The 12,681-nt window shown below is 43.8% G+C and overlaps 2 protein-coding genes across 3 annotated transcripts; both read left to right on the top strand.

Moving 5' to 3' along the window:
• Nucleotides 1-524: 524 nt before the first annotated feature.
• On the top strand, nucleotides 525-4,179 carry cbx3b (chromobox homolog 3b). 2 transcript variants are annotated; one of them, XM_026294096.1, is made up of 5 exons: nucleotides 525-747; nucleotides 1,133-1,273; nucleotides 1,375-1,525; nucleotides 1,891-2,060; nucleotides 2,976-4,179. In XM_026294096.1, the coding sequence occupies exons 2-5, from the start codon at nucleotides 1,134-1,136 to the stop codon at nucleotides 3,094-3,096; spliced, it is 582 nt and encodes a 193-aa protein (XP_026149881.1). In that variant the 5' UTR covers nucleotides 525-747; nucleotide 1,133; the 3' UTR covers nucleotides 3,097-4,179. The 2 variants fall into 2 exon arrangements, with proteins under 2 accessions (XP_026149881.1, XP_026149880.1); XM_026294095.2 differs by lacking the exon at nucleotides 525-747 and having other exon boundaries at nucleotides 1,096-1,273.
• A 184-nt stretch (nucleotides 4,180-4,363) lies between these two features.
• snx10b (sorting nexin 10b) lies at nucleotides 4,364-6,304 on the top strand. The gene is made up of 6 exons (XM_026294094.1): nucleotides 4,364-4,496; nucleotides 4,762-4,848; nucleotides 4,919-5,019; nucleotides 5,145-5,246; nucleotides 5,394-5,603; nucleotides 5,808-6,304. Exons 1-6 carry the CDS (start codon nucleotides 4,464-4,466, stop codon nucleotides 5,932-5,934), a joined length of 660 nt encoding a protein of 219 aa, XP_026149879.1. The 5' UTR covers nucleotides 4,364-4,463; the 3' UTR covers nucleotides 5,935-6,304.
• The last annotated feature ends 6,377 nt before the right edge of the window (nucleotides 6,305-12,681 follow it).

Raw genomic sequence — 12,681 nt, forward strand, 5'->3', positions numbered from 1 at the left:
TTAATTATTTTATTTATAGCAATGTCTCATATTTTGCAATAATCTTATTATTTGTGTTAAATTATTGCAAAGTACAATAAGTGGAGATAAAATAAATGTAGTGAAAATCTAATCTTGTTAAATTCGACATTAATTATAGGAAAATAATTACATTAGACATATAATTATATGATATTACATTAGACATATAATAATATTATATTATATTATATTATATTGTAAAGGTGTCAGTCCAGATAACGTGTTTGTTTTGGCCTACAGGGATGTGCGTCGCATAGACTCTGCTGAGGTTTATCTATTTATTTTTTCTAAGTAAATAAAAAAATATTTGCTCTGACTGACAATGCTCAGAAAATTCGAACATCTGGACTAAATCTATGATCCCAGAGACACGCACAGACCCCTGTCATACCCCCCTAGCGCCCATGGGTGGCAGGGCTGTTCCGGACCACTGGACGGGGACGGACGAACGCATTGCTCTCTGATTGGTCGGCGGCGTGCGCGTCCCCGTCGTCTCCTCCCGGTTTTCCTGGCATGACCTTTTCCCTTGGCAACCACTTCCTCCGAGCATGCACGGCCATCTTTAATTTTAACTCATTCATGAAAAAGTTGTTGGGCGCACGTAAAGACACCGACGGGCACATTTGCGCACTGAGCGGCACCGACTGCGCAGTGTGCATGTACTTTCCAGCGACAAGCTCCGAACCGCAGCGCGCTGTCCGCAGAGACCGAGTGAACACCGAGAGCGTACGTGCACACGGTTCATTACGCGTCCTGTCCGTCACACTGGCACATTTCACTCCTGCTGTCTGTGCTGTCGGTTCCTAACTGACCCGGGGGGGACAATAAACGTGTCTGAATCATAACGTGTTGCGTTTTGCGCGGCGGAATGACGCGCAGTGAAAACCACAGCAGGTGCAGCTGCACTAAGTGTGTGGATGTTGTGTGAAGGGCGCAGCACAGACTCACCACTGCCATGTTGTTCTGTCGGTGTCCCAGCAGCAGGGACGGGAAACTGTCCTTTCAGCTGGAAGTTTCAACACAACACACATCTCTTTGTTTCCGCCTTCTCCTCGATGCTCTGATGTTTGTAGAACTGGCTGTGACACATTTGCTCTTGTTGTTCATGCAGAATGAGAAAGAAGCAGACCGCCAAACAGAGGAAGACTGAGGAGACTACAGACGTCCAGGAGTTTGTCGTAGAGAAAATCATTCGCCGCAGAATCTCTGACGGAAGAGTGGAGTACTTCCTGAAGTGGAAGGGCTTCACCGAGTGAGAGACTGTGCAGCATCGTGTATTTGCTTCTTTGTGTTGTGTTGTTTGTGGTGCGAGGACGTAAACATTAAGACCTGCTCGTGTTTGACCGTCCACAGTGCAGAAAACACGTGGGAGCCTGAGGACAACCTGGACTGTCCTGAGCTCATTGAGGAGTTCCTAAGAAACAGCCAGCTCTCAGGGGAGAATGAGGAAGAGCAGCCCGAGCTCATCCCCAAAGAAGAACTGACAGAGCAAGAGACGGAAATTGTGAGTATGAGAGAATATCTGAAGGTGTGTGTTGTTTCCATGTTATTCACAGAGCGTCTGCTCCTAAAGCTGCAAAAAAGGAAGAAAAACAAATGTATTATTAGACTCTTTTTTTATTTAGTGCGGGGCTTTGATGAGAGTGTTGGCAGATTTGGTTTTTCATTATTTCAGGGTTTAGGGCAGAAAATGAAACCAAAAGCAGAAGGTGGTTGAGGTGGAGCTGGTTTGTTTTGCAATACCTCTGAAACTGAAAGCTGTTACACTTCCTCTTTTTTTTTGCAGCGGAACAAATGCCAGTCTGCTAATGTTGTCTTGGCTGTTTCCTCTAACGGTCGGACCTTCTGTTTTTGTCGCCCTTTGTGCAGTCCTGTGTGCGGCCTCAGCTGCAGCCTCGCACTGTGCAAAGTGGCGGCGACGTCCTGGAGCCGAACAGTGAGCCGTCAGGTGTCCACGCTAATCTCAGCACGTACCTCGAGCCTGAATGCATCATCGGCTCCACAGACAGACAGGGAGAACTCATGTTCCTTGTCAAATGGTAACTCCTCTGCTTCCCCTTTTCTCTGCGCGTCAGTAAATGCCTCTGGTTGGGTAAAAGGTTGTTTTGATGGTCAAATCACACTTGTACAATCTAAACTATAGCGAAGATGACAAAACATCCAGTTCTGCAAACGTCTGCCTGTCACCCTGTGGTTTCTGTGATGCTTTAAGTCTGAAAGACACTTTAGTAATGTCAGCTAAACTGATCCCAGTGTGGAAACTACAGCATTTAGCAGAAAGTCCCAATGCAAACATAGTGTGATAAGTTTGACAGATGTGGGCGTTTAGCGTGTGTGGAGGCCTCTGCTCAGTCTGTCAATGTACAAACAAAACTGAACCACAATGCAACGTTAGGCCACAGGGTGCAGCGTTGGCTAATAACATGCGTGCATGCAGATACTTTCCTGTTTTTGACATGTGCATAGCAGTTTCCGCTGTTTACTTGACTTTGCAGCGAAAGATAAAGATAATTTTCCAGAGTTGAGTCGTCCCCTTCAGTGTGAGTGTTATTGCTTTTACTCTGTTTATTTTATAAGCCTTCTAACTTCTGTAACTCACTGGTACCTGAAGCAGTGCTCCCTCACTAACACTCTGCATTAGTTTAAAAACAGCCTGAACAGTGTTTAAACTAATGCAGAGATTAGTATCATGACGGCAAGTGGAGCTCTGTTGGTTTGGAAATGAGGCTAGAGTCAAAACAAACTGTACATTGTTTTGACTGTTCTTTATTGTGAGTCTACCCACTTCACCGAAATAGCTGTTCCCCTTCCATTCTCCATAATTACGGTCCTGACGAGTTGGCTATGCTTGATAAATGTATGCGATTTCTGTTTGTTGCTACTGAAACGTTCTCCGTACAGTAAAAGGGGATGTCTGTCTTGATGTTTTCCTTCTCCTGCGTCCGTCCCTGCAGGAAGAACTCGGATGACGTAGCCCTGTTGTCTGCCCGTGAAGCGAGCGCCAGGTGTCCCCAGGTGGTCATCGACTTCTACGAGCAGAAACTGACCTGGCACTGTGGAGACGAGGAGCAATGATGCGTGTCTGTGTTTGTGTGCCGAGCAGAAGTGATAAACAGCTGCCCCCTCGCCTGAAGCTTAGTTTAACCTCCATCGAGTGTCCTCCTTCAGCTGACATTAGAGGCGCGCTGTGTGAAATGATGCTGCAGGTAGAGGTTCAGACTGTGACAGGTGCAAAAACCTCAGCGGGGATGGATTTTAGGTGGGCTCAGTCCTGTGGTGCTGGGTAAGGTCGCTGTGCCTTTGCGGAGACTGTGATGGAGACTAAAACTAACCTTTGTGTAGAGCGGTCAGTTTGTGGTCGAACTAACCTGTAGTAATCACTGTGGACATGTGTTTTGTTTTTAAGGCTTGTTATATAGTAATTTAGTATTTATAGTCCTGTTTACCTGCAAGGATCTTCCACTGGTAGGAGTCCATGGTTGTTTAGTGTGCTTTCAATCTTGTATAGCAACACTATGTAGGCAGTGAACTAACTGCTGTCCAGTCTTTATACCTCCAGTCCATGTAGCTGCTGGTTAGATCTGAAGACTGTAAAGCTTGGACTTGTTTTGTGAGGTGTTTATAGCTGCAGCTTTTTACTGTGTCTCTCTGTTTCTTTATGACCTTGTGGTTGATGTCAAACATTTAAAAAGGTTGCCCACCAGAAATCTCCCCATTACTCCCACTCTGCTGCTGTGTACCAGTTGTTATTTCTTCTCATCTCTTTAGAATTACAAGTTTTTTAAAAGAATAATTTTGTGCTTTTACACGCTTTTGTGCAAAATTAAGTCTTGTCAGATTGAATCAAAGGTTCATATAGATTTGATTAATCAGATTTGCATAAGTTGAAAAATTACTTTTGTGCGCCCGCAGTAATTACAGCAATTGTTAAATGTAGCACTTTAGTCATGAGACAATTATGGATGGCACTGTCTTCCAGGAATTACACTGGCCCATGTGACTCATAATACCTGTGTCCTGATGGCACTGTCCTGACTCGACATATCTCTCATGACTGTTATGGGACACAGCTGAACCTTAAACCTCCTAAACCACACCTGCTATTGAACTACTGTAACTGTTGACCATTGATCTGTGAATAAAAAACCTTTTGTGACACCTTTTGGTTAAGCCTTTTATTTCACTTCACATTTCTACCTTGTGAAAACATGAAGTAGAAATATCTGCTCAGTTAAAATATGCTGATGTCTGATTTAAAGGCATTTGCACGTAAGATGTGCTTTGTTGATTGGATTTGACGGTCGCGGGGAGGAGCGTAGCTCGGACTTTGTTTTGAAACCTTTGCTCCTGGACAGTAAAACTGAATAAACAACACTGTGAGGCACAGCGTTATCTGGCTGACTTTGTGTCAGTGAGTTTAAAACGTGAGGAAATCTAAAATTATGAGGCAAGAAACTGACAACTCTGTGAAACAGGTGAGTCTGATGCTTTGTGTCTTATTGGATTATATTTAAAATATTTTTAAAAATCCATGAAATGTCACATGTGGAAATTCTGTTACAGCCAACAAACAGTTTCTGTTTTGTCCTGAGCAACAAAGGTTATTTGGTGGGATTTTCCTATCCTGAGTCTTGTATTGGTCATTGCACTTCCTCTATCTGCCAATAAATTCTTCCCCTTTTTCATAACAGAGGGCATTCAGTTCAGTGCTTCAGCGTCTCTTGTTCTTTCTCCATGCAGCCGGTCATTAGTGTCTGGGTGCGGGACCCACGGATACAGAAGAATGACTTCTGGCATGCCTACATAGACTATGAAATTTGTTTACATGTAAGTAAGACAATACAGCTAATCTCTTAATTCCAGGGATACGCCTTTTTAAAACAGTGTTCTCATTTAGACCGACAGCGTGTTCTTCACCAAGAAGATTTCCAGCGTGAGAAGGAGGTACAGTGAGTTTGTTTGGCTCAGGCAGAAACTACAAGCAAATTCACTGTTAATGTAAGTTTATCCACAAATAATCGGATTGAGAAAAATAAACATGTTTTTCTGTTTTCACGTTAAATGTAATCTGCACTGGTTTGTGTCATTCTCATAGTGTGTGTGTGTGTGTGTGTCTTTTGCAGGGTGCAATTACCAGAGCTGCCTCCAAAAAACCCCTTTTTCAGCCTGAACAACGGCCACCAGATCACAGAGCGGATGAAGGGCCTGCAGACGTTTCTGGAAAAGTAAGAATTATCTCACACATCAATTCACTTATCAGCTTCAAACATAACAAAACTGGTGAATTGATTTCATAAACACCGGGCCATGTCACTGCTGTATTTACATCAACAAGAACAACTCCAATTGATTTATTGCCAACTTTTCTCCAGGATCCTCCAGAGCCCTCTGCTGCTCTCTGACAGCTGCCTGCATCTTTTCCTGCAGTCAGAGCTCAGCGTGTCCAAGATGGAGGCCTGTGCTGCTGGAAAGACCCACTATTCTGTGGCCCAGGCGGTTCAGCGCTGTGGCCTAAGACGGTTCCACTCCAAAGAGGATCTGCAGAAAGACGTGTGCACATCCTGTGACTCTGACTCAGACAGGTATTATAATATCACCACTCCAAACGTTCAGCGGTTCTCAAAACTCTTCAACTATTAACCCTAAGGATAGACTTGCTTTGTTTTTGCTTTGTCAGCAGTTAGGCAAGATGTGCTTTTACTTTAGTAATGGATGTTTTAGGACACATTATACGAGACCTCACTCCCTAAGTTGTAACACTGAGCCCTGTGTTTGTCGTATTTCAGCTCTATGTGTAGTGATCCAGAGCCCCTGAAGGATTTCGCAATAAACAAATCAGATAGAGCTGCTTCGCTCGATCTCATGGGAAGCAGCCAGGAGGAAACGCTCTGCTGCTCGTCTGGTTCTATATGAAAACATAATCTTCATTTAGAAGTGACAAATAATTGGATTCTCTACATTTATAATCCTGCACAACCTTTTGGATCTGTAAAGAAAAGGTCACCTGTTACTCTGTCATTGTTAATCATTTGACTTAGCTTATTATTGTCTCATCTAGAGATATCAGCTTAAAACATGTGCAATAAATAGAAATAAAATGTACTTATTGATTTATCCATAAAGTGATGTTTACCAGTTAGTTCTGTACAATGCAGTACCAACAGTTTGCCTGAAGATGGCAGTGTTGACACATCCATCTGTTTGTATCTTCACATGTCCCATGAACATATGCTGTAAGTGTCTATATTTATTTTATAAAGTCTCCAACCATAAGCATCATGAATTTTTGTCTTTCATAATGTGAAACTGGTCAGACATGTGCAAATAACAGCAATGACAGCTAATGTCCTTCTGTGTGGCCGAACTCTCCCTCCTAATAAAGTGAAAGATGCTGGAAGCTTGTCATCTGGTGGCCACTGCAGTGCTTAGCAGTCTGACACATGTAATAGGGTCTCTGCAGAGGTTTCAGACAATCCCCCCTGTTGGGTGTGTGGCTGGTAGGAGGCCCTGTGGGATCCCAGTGGACACGCTCCTGTCTGAGAGGGTTACATTGCTCCACACTGAATAAGACGCCAGCTGCACTGACAAGCCACTTTACTCAGTCTCTCTTGCTTTGTGTTTGTATGAGCTGTTTGACTATAGTCACACATATGTGCCTGTGTGTGTGTGTGTGTGTGTGTGTGTTGGGAACACATACGTGTGCTCCCATAGTGAGCAGCACTATGCTTATGTAGAGCTAATGACCACAGAGCAGAGTGATGGCAGACTGACATAGTCGCACAGCTAATTAGATTAGCTTCCTCTCTGCGGCGGCTGTGATGTTCATTATAAATTCAGAACGGGAAAAGACAAAAGGCTTGTGTTGCAGGGGAAGACAGAGGTGACGTCACCTTAGACCTGCTCTGCTCTGAGCTGGAGAGGGGTTTGGACAGCAGGAATACCCACAGGCTCAAATTCTGAGCGCGGGGGGGGGGGTATTTTTCCTGAAGATGTGTGGGTGTGTCTGGGTGCTCATCCACATCCATATATGCTAATGCTTTACATGCATGTGTCCTCTTTGTCAGTGTCTAATGGTGTGGGTCAGCTTTGCCTGTTTGCTGTGACACATCCAGAAAACACACAGTGCTGAGGATGTGGATGTTAGGACAGATGTATGCACATGGGGAGCGATATTCATATTATTCAGTCTAACAATGTTCTGATGCTCCTCCAAAACATTTTTTCAGATGATCATTTTAACAGTTTGTCATGCTACAGAAAAACTGTGATTCATTCAGCACAAATCTGAATATTACACCTGACGCTGGCATTGTGAGTGTGAGTTTGCTATCACCCTGACATCTGGCAATATCAGTTAGACATTCACATCTGTTCCTGTTGTACAACAAAAAAACTACACATTTGCTATTTTCTAAGTGGATTCCAGCGCTGTAAGACTCAGTATGTTTTTCCTTTTGGTTTCTAGTCAGAATGATCTGAGAGCGGTGAGGAGTGTTTTGACCTCGGTATTACTCAAATCCTAGAAGTAATCCTGGGCTTTATGAAAAATGCTAAAAATGTACAGCATGTTATATCACTTTCAGAAAGTAATCTTGCTGGGCTTTGAGACCCACAGTTATACAGATGACATGTGCTGTAAATCACACATGCATATTTTTGTGAATGTCACCCATATGGCTTTGCATTTTCAGACAAGTCTCCCTGTCTGCCGCTGACAGTCCTCTGGACTGAAACATTACATCGCCGCTTTAGTCTGACCCGTCCGACAGTATTCGCCTCTTTTAATTGTTTGTGACTCTGGTCCGCCGGTTGTTAACCTTGAGCCACCACAGTCTAGTCTGTCAGTGCAGCTGCTGCCATGGCGACGCTGACACATTGAAACCCATCAAATTGATTGGCTCCCCGCTCCTTGTTGCTCCAGCCCCGAGAGATCAGATGGAGCGAAAACAAAAGGAGCGACTACAATCACAGTTTTCAGGGTGGAATTTAGCTGGAAAGAAAAGTACAAGCTAAAAGTTTTATTATTTCCACAAATGCTTTCACTCAGTTTAATCTAATTAGTATGCTTATTGTTTGACACATAAAACAGCAGAAGATAAGATAAAGGAAAATGGCCCCTCTGGGAGATGCCCATCTGCCTCAGACCAAGTCAGCATGTCTTTCTGCCACGACAGCTCAAATAAACCCTCTGTGAACTCATGCTTGACTTACTATCGCCTGTGTTGTGTAATTAACGCAAAATCACAAATAGCAAAAATTAATTTTATGTGCTGGAAAGAACAAAATGTCAAACTTGAACGTAACAATATGAAATCCCAATCAGGGTTCCTCTGCTGAGCCAAAAACAAATGGAAGTATTGAGGTAGATATGCTCCAGTGGAGGCAAATTACAGATAAATCAGAGGCTGCTCATGCATTTTAAGTGCCACATTATACAGAATCCATTAGTAGCAATAGGAGTTCAGCACCACTTCAGATATTAAATCTCCGTGACTGCAACTCTGTGGAACCAGGATGAGTCGATATCAGAGAATCCCAGCTGCAGTGCCAATAGATAGGGGCTGAGACCTAAAGACAAGGTGCCAGAGCTGCACACCAGCGACAGTCGCATGATAACGGTGCAGGCTGGAGACACAATGTGTTGCTTCTTAAACACAGAGAGACGACCATTCACTGGGGGCAAATGAGGGTGCAAGGTAAATGATCTAGAAGTCTGGGATTAATTGAATTGTTAATAACATATGGCTCAGCTCTGAATGGTTTTCAAGGTCTCTCACATTTCAGGGCTGATTTACTGAGGGCCACAAAAATTCCACAACCTGACAGCCAACAAAGGATTTTCAGATGTTACGTCTGTCCTTGTAGCTCTGTGTCTTTTTGCCTGACTACCCTCAAAAGCCAAACCTATTGTAACACCTGCCTCAGTCTGGTGAAAAAATACTTCTCAAGGCTGAAACATTTTTCTCTGTCACTCAATTGTCGCAAATGGAAATGAGCCAACCTAAAAGCTATCCATCATTCTTCAGACCTAACAGTGCCGGTGCCTTACCTCAGTTCTGCATGGCTTCTACCTGCCATTTCTCCTCCATATGCTATCACCTTTGGGTGCACGGATGTAGCAATTACCGGGAAACGGGCGTAGTCACTGTACCAAGTCGACAACAGCTTCTCGTCTCCTGGAATCAGGGCTGAGCAGCGTGAAAGCAGCTCCTCTGCCTTGGACGCACTGGCCTGAGGCGGAAAAGGAAGTTAAGATTACAGCTTCATAATTTCCTAAAATAATATGGTGTGTAAAATCAGACATGTTCCCTTTGGAGCATTAGGCTGAAAACAGATGGATGAGAGCACTTGTTAAAACAACGTCTGCACTCACCGCATATAGTTAGACATATACATGTTGATGGGCCGTTAGCTAAAAATAATTCAGTCTAATGCAGCGGCCCTGTGAAAATAAGAAAAAATAGGTGTACCTAATAAAGTGCCAACTCCAGAGATTCACAAATGTTAAAGTATATGTCCGTTAAAACGGATTATCCATACAAAAACTCGTGCATGAGAGTGTCTGTGATACCTTATGCCCATAAAAAAGTGGATCTAGGCTCATGGGAACAGCTCTTTGGGGTTTCACATGACCAAGTCATAATTCCAGCCCATCCAGACTAATGTCTGGAGATGAGGAACCTGGACACTCTTTGGTCAGTGAACGGAGAGGTGGCTGGTGGTGGCAGTGAGAGGACGACAGAGGGTGGAGAAACAAAAGGAGAAACAAATGGAAGGGTAGAGGGCACAGTCTCTTGAGGCCTCTGTGCTTCACTGCCAGTGTGTGTAAATCAGCAGGCAGCTCACGGCTGCAATGAGGTAGAAAATAAAAAAAACATAAAAATGTCCAAGTGAAATAAGAGGCAAGGAGAAATCTTTTATGATGAGCCTAAATTCTCCTTACTCTGCAGTAGATCCACTGGCCGGCTCAGCTTGTCTTCTCCAGATACCGTCCATCATCCCTGTGTCTGCATATAGCCACAAATTACTCAAATTATCCCACCTGCTATTCATGTAATACATATGTAATGAGTGTCCTAAATTCACATGATTATCATTCATGGTATGTTAATCACCCTATGTCAAATTCATTAATATTCAAATAAAATCATGTGAACTGCCAAACCAGAAAGTCAGAAGTTCTGCAGATGTGGTTCGGATACATTACACACTCATGAAGCTCTGAGCACAACTTTGCTAACGTGCATAAACTTTGGGCATTGAACATGCAGCCTCGTTTGAACACGGGGATTCATTCTTGATGCTGTAGGAACTAAAAGGTCTACTTACTACGTTTTGGGAGCTTTAGGCGCCATCACGTGCTCTAAATGTGGACGTTCCCCAGCTGGAAGCTTAAAAAGCTATTAAGTGCGATGAGATTCATTTGTCAATATATACAAGAAGGTCACATTCATCTTGTTATATTCAGCAAATGCAACTGCAAAGCCATTTACACTTGATAAACAGCAGTGGTTACATGAAATACTTTCCCATGATGTTTTAGAAACACCAAGGCCTCCCACTCCTAAGGAGAGCCATTAGAAATCAATGAACATGTGGATCTTTTCCTATATTTTGATTAAATTGAAGGTTTATCTCTTTTACTGACTGTCTAAAATAGTTTTACAGCCTTCCCACATAATTCTGGTGGAGACGTATGAACCTATTTATCTTAACTGATGTTTTTGGCCCCAAATGGTCAAATGAAGGAATTTGCACTCAAAAACAAATCTGAATCAGGATTGAACCCAGCCTGTGTAGTTCCTGTGCAATTGTGCCTCCTCGGGCTGTTTAAAATCTCCAAATTCTCGAACGACGTGTGTCACGTGAAGCCGTGGCCTTGATCGGTGATGTTTTTCCGTGCACCCCATGCCCCCGCTCTCTCTGTACTGACGAGCAGCTCCAGGTGTACCCGAGCACTAAATTAGCTCAGGTTAGCGTGGCAGGACCTGTGCTTGGATTCATACCAGAGCTGACACTAAATGGAAGTAATGGCAGCAATCTGCTATCCAGTGACTCAGTTAGCTCAGAAAGCTCCTATAACTCAACCCTCACACATTTACTTCCTCTGGCAGGGGGCTGTCTTACAAAAAAGCTGCTATATTAAGAGCTGACATTGAAAGGAGACCCCAACTAGAATGTGGGGTCATTACAACACAGGGTCATCTCTCTCTGTGGGGGGTCAAAGAGGAAAAAGAAAGGTGGGGGAGAGAGAGGGGTGATCAGTTTGCACAGGACTGGCATGCAGTCGGCTGCAGTGAGGTGTAACAATGTACATTGTGAAGAGGGCTGTAATTACACTTAGACTATTTCTCACATCTCTGACCTCGCCTGATTACAAACTATCCTCCCAGACCATCCAGGGTCATTACTCACCTCACTAAGTAGTAGAGTAAATCAGTGACAGAGCGCTCACCTAATATTAGAGCCACAGACACAGAGTAAACAGTGCCGGAGTACAGAGGCTGCAGCCTTGTAAATTATCTTCGAGGAGATGGAGCGGGAACGAGGTGTGGGAGATGTTTATGGCAGGTAGACAAACACCTGTCACTTTGATATGCCTGATTTATCCTGAGTGACATGTCAGCACATAGCTCTACCCTGCCTGACAACCTGGACCGCCAACCCCACACCTGAAAATGAGACCTGCAGCATACAGGAGGGAGGAGATGACAAGGCTCTGTAGCAACAACAGCTTCATCGGTTTAGAGCAGCAGCTGGGGATTAAAGGCTGCATCTGCAGGAAAGTCGACGCTGATGTTTCTGTGCCTGACACTGGACTTTCAGACAGTGGAGCCACTTCCTGCTCCTGAGACATAAAGGACATCACTGTCTGCAGCTCCCACAAGGCAATTTGCAAGAAGGAAGAACAGACACTGGTAAGGTGACAGGAGTGGGCGTGGTGCTTGTAATAAATGGCCCATCTAGACCCATATTTACTGGCCTGCCACTAACCCTGCTCTACAGCTCATAATATTACACATTAGATATTGAAAAATCACTGGAATAAATAAAAATCTAAGCCTCAAATTCTAGAAACACGATTTCCAAAGCAGCCTGCCATGATGTTCATTAGCTTTCACTTTAAATACACCATGTCTCCTCACAATGTCACAATCCAGCTGAGGAAACCTTAATTTGTCAGCAGCCGTGAATTATGGTAACAGAAACTGACCTCAATTAAGAGTGACTTGCATTTAAAAAGCGTCTATTTCAGATTTTAAGATTTAGACCAGGAGGAGAGGCTTTAATGGAAGGCTGACAGAGGGCCAGTTGGAGAGGTAATACATTTCCTGCAAAATGCCAGGGGATACCATATAAATAAAGCAGTGTTATTCCTGACAGAAACTCTGTATGAAGCTGGTGTGATCTACGGCTGAGTGACCTGGTTAAAGAGCAGCAGAAACAGCTGTCAGCGTGATCAAGATTGCATCTGTAAAGGGGTATAGATCAAGCCTCCAGCCTTCTCACCAACACCACCGATAATAGGATGATGGCACATTATATTTCTAAACAATGATGAGCAGTTCTCTGTTAGCAGGAGCAGATTTGTGAACTCATACACCTTTGGGATTTCCTATTATTTATTTGTGGAGGTCCCGTCTAGAACATGTACACAGC

Source organism: Mastacembelus armatus, chromosome 16, assembly GCF_900324485.2.
Source record: "Mastacembelus armatus chromosome 16, fMasArm1.2, whole genome shotgun sequence".
Lineage (NCBI taxonomy): Eukaryota > Metazoa > Chordata > Actinopteri > Synbranchiformes > Mastacembelidae > Mastacembelus > Mastacembelus armatus.

Bases quoted from the DNA above. Each gene is read 5' to 3' on its own strand.
- cbx3b (XM_026294096.1), top strand. From the start codon at position 1,134: ATGAGAAAGAAGCAGACCGCCAAACAGAGGAAGACTGAGGAGACTACA. The intron at 1,526-1,890 runs GTGAGTATGAGA...CCCTTTGTGCAG, and splicing joins CAGAGCAAGAGACGGAAATT to TCCTGTGTGCGGCCTCAGCT. The intron at 2,061-2,975 runs GTAACTCCTCTG...CCGTCCCTGCAG, and splicing joins CTCATGTTCCTTGTCAAATG to GAAGAACTCGGATGACGTAG.
- snx10b (XM_026294094.1), top strand. From the start codon at position 4,464: ATGAGGCAAGAAACTGACAACTCTGTGAAACAG. The intron at 4,497-4,761 runs GTGAGTCTGATG...TTCTCCATGCAG, and splicing joins CTGACAACTCTGTGAAACAG to CCGGTCATTAGTGTCTGGGT. The intron at 5,604-5,807 runs GTATTATAATAT...GTCGTATTTCAG, and splicing joins TGTGACTCTGACTCAGACAG to CTCTATGTGTAGTGATCCAG.